The following is an 8473-nucleotide window of genomic DNA, read 5'->3' on the forward strand; positions in this document are numbered from 1 at the left end:
TTTTCACCTTATGCACACCCCCTCTTTATGTAAGGCCCATTTTTCTATCTCTTAGATTGAACAAATATAGTAAAATCTCTATATAGTCAGTGTGGCACCTAAGCAATTTTAATACTATAAGAAAGTTATTACTTAATAAAGTTGTAGCTAAAAAATATTATTGTTTTATATTTTTATCCTTCATGAAAGTCGTATGGACAAAGAACTGTATTAGTAGCGGAGCATGTCAATTTCCAAAATGTAACATTGAAGGAAGAGTGACACCTTAATCTAAAGCATACCAAAAGTTTTAGGCCAAGCAGTAAACATGCTTGAAAAGCTTGAAACATTTTGGCCTCAACAAGAAAGTATTCATATTGACAAGGTATTATGTACCCGCATCAACTTTAAAAAATAACAATACCCAAACAACTGTAGATAAATATTTCACTTCGCTTGAACTTTGATTTCCAACATCACAATTTTTCAAACTTAATAACAATTATTGCCATGCGAAGGCAAGTTTCCTTAAGACGGGATTCAGAAAAATTATAACTTATTAAAGTAGAAAGTTTGATTCCTACTCCAGATCTTTTTCACCAAAGCCTCGGATCAAGTGATCCGAACCCTTGGAATTTGATCTAACAACTAAAATTATTATAACTTTTAAAATGAGCCTTTGTTTTTAACCGTTGGATCAAATTTCATGAGCCCGAATAACTTGATCCATGGGTTTTGATGGAAGAGATCCGGAGATGATATCTTTCCATATAAACCGGCCCCAGTTAGGACGAAATTTGCATTATTTTATAGAGAATCAAAGTTCATACCTAAATAAAAAATACTTAATTTGATGGTGCTCTTCATATTCATATTCCACAACTAATCAATTTAAAATGTGCTTTTTCCATCTTTTTCTCAATCAAAGTAGCCAAAAAAATTGCTTTATTATTATTATCCAACAAACAGGAACCCTCAACGACAGCTTGGCCACGGCACGATGAAACGAAAAGCTTGATGGCTTCTTCCTTCAAGGCTTCAGCCCTCCGTTTAAGACCACTTTGCAAATCACAACCACTAATTATTTGATTATTTGATCAAACATTATAATTAAGATGTGATGTGAACACAACAACTTCAACAAACTCTGGCATTTCGAAGAAACGCACGTGTTTATGTGTCGTAGACTCGTAATATAATTTCAATTATTCGGTTTCAAGCCATCGGACAGACCGCAAGAACACTAATTATACAGTTAAAATAAACCATACTCCTCTCAACTAGGGGTACCCGTACTCTGGCCTTTGTCTCGATATGCAGCCTCTAAACATTCCTTCGCCCTGTGAACTTTTGACTGAAGGTAGAAGGTCCCATTCTTCGCATTGTTTTCAAATAGAGTGTCGTACCTCTGCTTGGGTTTACGAAACATGTTTTAGAAACGCCATTCACAACGAATATACAAGGCCAGAGAGGGTAACCAAAGATGAAAATGTTTGAATATTTACCTTCAGAACTTCCTCCCAAGTGGTCGTCTCTGAGACATTAAGAATCTGCCTAGCTTCCTGCTCTGTCATGACCTTGCTACTTCTACGGACAGCGTTCTGTAATGTTTCTTGGGCAACACCAGTCTTTGAGGCATCTGCAAAATACCGCAGATGATTAGACAAGAGCCTGTCTAGACATCTAAAGTTGGTAAAATATATATGGGGGGGGGGGGGGGTAAGAATATCAACCAATCAGATCTAACTGTGACAAATAGATAATCTCCAGAAACTATGTTCTACTTAATTATGTGCACAACAACACTTTAGCCCAGGCTACGACAGTAAACGGACAGAACGAAGGGGCAGTAAACTGATATAAAAAAAATATAGCACTCGAATACATCATTGTAATACTTCACTAATCACTATCCTCTGTTATACAAGTACAATTTCCTTGGCCAAGTGCTTATTTGAGCTGAACCTTATTTCTCCTTAGGGATGGAGGTCAATCTTGAAAGAGGATTTTATTTGAAGTTCCAGCAAACCCTTACAAAAGTTTACCCTCCATTTCTCCCGTACCTCGCCGTAAACTTTGCAACCAACGGATATTGAACTTAAAAAGTATATCCTAAACATAGTTTATAATCAATAACACAAAACCTCCACTTAGATAAGGTGTATATCTTCCACTAATATAGGTTAGTCCCCCCATTTCACCTTCCTCCTATCATTATCTCATGCTCAACTAGAACAAAAATTTGACAAGTGCTGTATTAGTAGAGTTTATTGTTTTATGAGGTACAGATTTTGTTAACCTTTTTCTTGGGAAGATGGCCAATCAAATTTAAGTCTTAGAAATTGCACATCTCTTCTTCAGTGATTCAATGAAATAAATGATTTAAAGAAGAACTGGGTTGTATATTCTAATTTCTATGCAAAGCACTGGTTATTAAAAACAGAGGTAAGTACGTAAAAAAAATTACAGAATGTGCCGAGGACAGCACTAGCAAGCACGGGCAGATAAATGAGACTAAATGTGAATGACAGGTTGGCTAATTGCCTGTCTTTACTGCATCTTAAAGACATGGAGATACGAAGATGAAGTGGCTTGCTAGACATGGAAGGGTTAGAGCATTGGTTTAGAAGTTAATAGTAGTACCAGGTCTAAGTGGGACAACATAATCAAATTCCTGATAAATCAGAAAGCATTTCATCTACTTGGGGTATAGGATTACTAGACAACCTGATATATACTAGGTCGTCGTAACCTGATATATACTAAATTTGTAAAAATCCCAAATATAAATTTAACTATTTTGGAACCACATTGTTAGATGAGCCAGAACTTTAAACAAACATGATTACATGAGCCAGGCCCCTCCTCAAAACTAACCTACCAAACCAGTATTAAAGAATTATAAAAGGATCAACTACCAAAGCAGCCACTTATTATTGCAAGGAAAAAAGCACTATGCTAGAACTGCAAGCCATGCGTAGAGACCTCAAGACCAAAGAAGACTTACTTGTAAGTGCCTGACGATATGCTTGAACTAGAGCCCTTGCCACTATACCAGTTCCCATCACAATTAAGTTAGCAAGAATCTTTGCAGCCTGCACAAATGTATGAGGCAAACGGGATAAGCAAGAAAATCTAATGCAGCCTGCAGAAATGTATGAGGCAAATGGGATAAGCAAGAAAATCTAATGACACACGCACATGCACACACACAGAGGTGTACATTCAAGCATGCACACACTAAACTTGATGAGCACAATAAAATGAAATCAATCTGTTATGCTTAACTCTATCTTCCGATGTATAACTGAACTTTTTATTTCATCTATTTCTATCACGTCACTAAACACTCTTCAAAATACTTATGAAAAAATAAAGTAAGTATAAAAGGAACCGGTGACATTTTCACCTTACCCATGCTCATCTATGAAACTATTTTGTCTCGGAAGCTTATCAAGTAAATTAACCAAAATGGGCTTTAGATGGCATCCACATAAAATAAACTTCTTTTTTTCCATAATGAGAATACAGATTTTTTCAAACTTCTGAAAATCAACCGCACATACTACATGACATAGTGAACAAGTTTTCCACTGGGATGCATAACCAAAAACCACAAAAAACCTCACTAAAATTCAAACAGCTAGGCTAACAAAAAAAGAGTTTAAAATATCAGTATCTTCCAATCTGCATGAATGAGGAAAAATGGTATACTCAAAACTCTGAGGTCAGTGAAACACACAAAGCACAGCCCCTTCACTTCCACCCCCTAGTGTTTTCAAGAATCCCTTTTTTTCACTCCATTTATACTACTAATAAACACCATACAGCTCATCCACAAGGTTTTGGGTCCCTTTTTCCCCTCAAAAAACAAACACTTCTCAACAATCAAAGAAAATCATAATTTGGGTAGGTAATGAATTTCAAACAAAATAAAAAGCATACCACAACCAAATATTTCAAAAAGGCATAATCTTGATTCACTAATGGATTTCCTTATTGCAAGTTTTAACTCATGACTTGTTATTAATAAATAGTTCTGGGAAGACCACAACCCAACAACCTTTTACTACATTGTAATTTCTTTTGTAACTTACCCTTTAACCAATACATCTTAGACTGGTAACCTGGCTAAAAATCTTAAGAATGAATAATGATATTCAAAATACTCAAGTGCATTCAGACAAATAATTCGCTGTCAGCATCTGCCAAGGTCTTTCCAAATTATGGGAAATTTCTAATGGGATTTCACTTAGAAATCAAATGTTTATAATTGGAACCATTGCAAAAGAAGTAAAGCCAGTACCACTTCAACATGGCCTGGAAATAAGAAGACTTATTTTTCCTTATATTTGAAGCTTGACATCTTTCAAGGAAGAAAATAACCTACATATTTGCATACATCAAACTTCGTCCTGAAACACCGTATACATGAATTCTGCAAACGGGTCTATAACAGACATAGGTACTGAATTCACTTGTGTACATAAAGTAGAAAATAGAGATCAATTACGTTCAGCAAATCGACCAGTAACAAAATACGGGAAATGAAATTGAAAATCATAGAACTTCAAATCTTATAACCTTTGAAGGCATGCACACAATAAGAACATTCAATCATTTCTTCTAATGACTAATTTGTCGGATAAATATTCGAAAGTACAGCAATATCTTACAAGTGGATAACAAAACATATACCAATTTTTGATGTCAAATTAAAAGCACATAAACACCACAGGTTGTCAACATTTCGCAAATCAAATGCAATCATTTCCAAAATTTGAAAATTCTCACAACCAAAAAGACACCCACCCAATTTCAAAAATCATTTGCTTCCGCTATATATTATTTAATTCAAACTTTCACAGTTAGAGAACGATCAAAATTTGAGCTTTTCCATTTTACCCCCCAAAAAAAAAATAAAAATACAGCCTTCCAATGCTGCCACCCATGAGCTAGTTAAAAGATTAAATACAAACATACAAGACGTCGATGTGAATAAACATAAGCTTAAATCTCCTCCCCCTTTTCTTCCCTATTGCCCAGTTTTTCTCGGCAACCAAACGGAAAATTAACGCAAAAACCATGAAATTAGAAAGAAGAGAAAGGGGAAATGGAGCATACCATAGCTAATTAATACCAAATCGATCACTCTGTATTCTCCTCTCCGTACAAATTAGGGCTTGTAATTTCTTATTCTTCAGAATTTGGTATTTGTTGTTTTATTGGTATTTGGTTGGTTGATGGATTTGCGCAGAGGAAGCAGAACTCTTCCAGAGGGATTCCAGAGAAAAAAAAAAAAACGCAATGTAACGTGAGGTCAGGATCTTCTCCGGATCCTTCACTCTAGAACCTCTCCGAAACTGTTAATCGCAGCCGTTCACGCAGATCGTGCGGCTAGTGTCCATTTTATTTTTTTTACGTAAAATACATATAGTGTGGTTCAATTTAGTATAAATAATATCATTTGTTAAAAAAAAAATATTGGGTGCATACTATTTATATACAAAATTTCTATTAAAAATCACGACTATATATATTTTGCGTAAAAAAATAAAATGGACACTAGCCGCATAATGAGTTATAATGTGGTTCAATTTCGACTTTGGCGATAATCGAATCTAAGATCTCTCACTTACAAGTGAAAACGAATGCTACTAAACCATAGTACTAAGTGGCGGATGCACCCAATTTTGAACCTCACGTAGAATGCTTTGATCGCTTTTAAACATTCTTCTAAAAAATTTGGCCCAACAACGCTTAGATCCTACCCAAGTAGTTGGCTAGTCACCACTCTATTTAATTATTAGACATTTGAAAATGGGTAAATTACATAGTAGCCCCTCAGGTTTGAGCTCTATTGCAATCTCATACAACATCTTTAAAACATTTCACTTTCATACCTCAAGTACTATTTTATTTCAATTTCGTACAACCGTTAGATTTTCCATCCATGGATCTGTTAAATGCTGACGTGACTGCCACATATATGACACGTGGCTGCCAAATGTCTGCCACGTGGCAAATAAAATAATTTTTTAAATTTAAAAAAAAAACATATTTGTCACTTTTTTTTTTCTCTTTCTTCTTCTTCTTCTCTCTCTTTCTTCTTCTTCTGGGTTAGGACCTTTTTTTTTTTTTTTTTTTTTTCTTCTTCTTCTTCTTCTTCTTCTTCTTCTTCTTCTTCTTCTTCCTCCTTCTTCTTCCTCATTCTTCTTCTGGGTTCGGACCTTTTTTTTTTTTTTTTCTTCTTCTTCTCCTCCCTCCTCCTCCTCTTTCTTCTTCTCTTCTTCTTCTTCCTCTTTCTTCTTCTGGGTTCGGTCCTTTTTTTTTTTTTTTTTTTTTTCTTCTTCTTCTTCTTCCTCCTCCTCCTCCTTCTGGGTTCGGACCCCTTTCTTTTTTTCTTTTTTTTTTCTTCTTCTTCTTCTTCTTTCTCCTCCCTCCTCCTTCTTCTTCTTCTTCTCTTTCTCTTTCTTCTTCTTCTTCTCTTTCTCTTTCTTCTTCTTCTGGGTTCGGACTTTTTTTTTTCTTCCAATTTCAGGTTTTTAAAAAAAAAATTAAAAAATTATTTTATTTGCCACGTGGCAAACATTTGGCAGCCACGTGTCATATATGTGGCAGCCACGTCAGCATTTAACAGATCCATGGATGGAAAATCTAATGGCTGTATGAAATTGAAATAAAATAGTACTTGAGGTATGAAAGTGAAATGTTTTAAAGATGTTGTATGAGATTGCAATAGAGCTCAAACCTGAGGGGCTACTATGTAATTTACCCTTTGAAAATTAATGAATGACGCCCATACCACCTAGGCGCTCGCCCAACCCTGCAAAGTAGCGACTCTCACTTAGACATATAATAGATAACTTTCATTTTTCATTTTATTTTTTTCAATAAATTGTATTAGGTTTGTTGAATACTTAAATGAACACACATATATGATTGTTTCCCATGTTTTCATTATGTTCTAATGTATTATAATTTATATGTCATTTTATTTTGTAATTTATGTATCTCAATATAATTATGTAACATTAAATATAATACTGCATTTGTCACAGCCCGTCCCGAATTAAAGTTATCGATAACGTGAATTGATGAAATTGCCCTTGTTCGATTGGTGGTGGTGTGTGTAAATGGGCTAAGGTTTTGGACCCAATCAAACTTTAAAGTTTTAATTGTTTGGTTGGTGACCTAATTTGGACCACACACTCACTCTCTCTCTCTCTCTCACTCACCTGTTGACCTTTCTCTCTCTTCTCTCGGATTTCATCCATTTCCGTACACCTTGTACGGACAACCCTCAAACCCTTCAACCATTCGCAGATCGAAGACTTGAAGGTTAGTTTTGTGTTCCTTGTAACCCCAGGATCACATTGGTACCCTTAGTTGGTCGCGAGGACGTCAAGATCGTGAGAACCAAGAACCTCCGATTTGATGCACTGTTCATGCACACGTGAATGTGAAGGTTTCAGTGGTTTTTGAGCTTCTAGAAGCTTTAGGACTTCTCCACAAAGCTCGGAGAAGAAAAACAAAGTGAATTGGACGTCGGGAAGCCCAGTTTCAACGAGTTGCAGAGGTAACCAGAATTTCGAGATTTCTTCGACGAGATTCCGTGATTTTTGGAGCTTAAAATTGGTAAAGTTGTGTTCTTCATGTTTAGAGCTTCATTTTGGCGAAACTTTCATGAAATTTAGTTGAGAATTGAAGAAGATATGACGATTTGAAGTTTTGTCCAGTTTCCAACGAAAGCGACCGGGGATCTGTCAGAGAAGAAAGGAGAATATTCCGTCAAGTTGACGGAATATTCCTAACGGAGGGTAACGGCGTCAGGTAATTTGGACGGAATATTCATTTATTTTGACGGAATATTCCTAATGGCAGTTAGAATTCCGTTAGGCCTCCCTGCACGTGTTGCCGTACCTTTGCCGGTGCGTGGGACGTCGGAAAAATTTTCTAAAAATATGGGGATGTTTGTGAGGTTGTGTAGATCACGTTGGTATATTCAAACATCCCATTTGAGCAATGTATGAAAAGTTATTAGCTAGTATTGGTTATATGCTTTAAATTAACGTTTTTATAGTTGTTTCGCATATAGGGGAGACTTATCCCGAGGATGAGCGCAGTCAAGGGCGACTCGGGGGCTACGACCATTCGACATACCAGTAAGTGGGCTTTTGGTTTTAAGTATATACGTATATGCTTGATATTTTCCTAGAAAATGCATTTAAATGAGTTATGCTTTGAAAATGCCATGCCTATTGATTTATGCTTAAACCATGAGTTAGAATTGTATGCATAAATGTGATTTAGTGTTGTGGGCGCTCAGGTAAGTTTCAGGTGAGTTTATGAATTGTGAATGTGTATTGAATGGTTGTGATTAATTGAGAAACATTGAGCTCATAAACCTGCACCCCGATGTTAGTGATTAGCCAGAGATATGACACAAACCTGTATATAATGTCACCTCGCCCACCATATGCTCATATTGGAT

At 35.9% G+C, this 8473-nt stretch overlaps 1 protein-coding gene across 1 annotated transcript; it reads right to left on the reverse strand.

Annotated features, from left to right (window-relative positions):
- Positions 1–1039: 1039 nt before the first annotated feature.
- Positions 1040–5271, reverse strand: LOC126619102 (mitochondrial import inner membrane translocase subunit PAM16 like 2). The gene is made up of 4 exons (XM_050287385.1): positions 5104–5271; positions 2987–3074; positions 1485–1618; positions 1040–1387 (listed from the first exon to the last, which is right to left on the reverse strand). The coding sequence occupies exons 1-4, from the start codon at positions 5104–5106 to the stop codon at positions 1256–1258; spliced, it is 357 nt and encodes a 118-aa protein (XP_050143342.1). The 5' UTR covers positions 5107–5271; the 3' UTR covers positions 1040–1255.
- Between the last annotated feature and the right edge of the window lie 3202 nt (positions 5272–8473).

Source organism: Malus sylvestris, chromosome 4, assembly GCF_916048215.2.
Source record: "Malus sylvestris chromosome 4, drMalSylv7.2, whole genome shotgun sequence".
NCBI classification, from domain to species: Eukaryota; Viridiplantae; Streptophyta; class Magnoliopsida; order Rosales; family Rosaceae; genus Malus; species Malus sylvestris.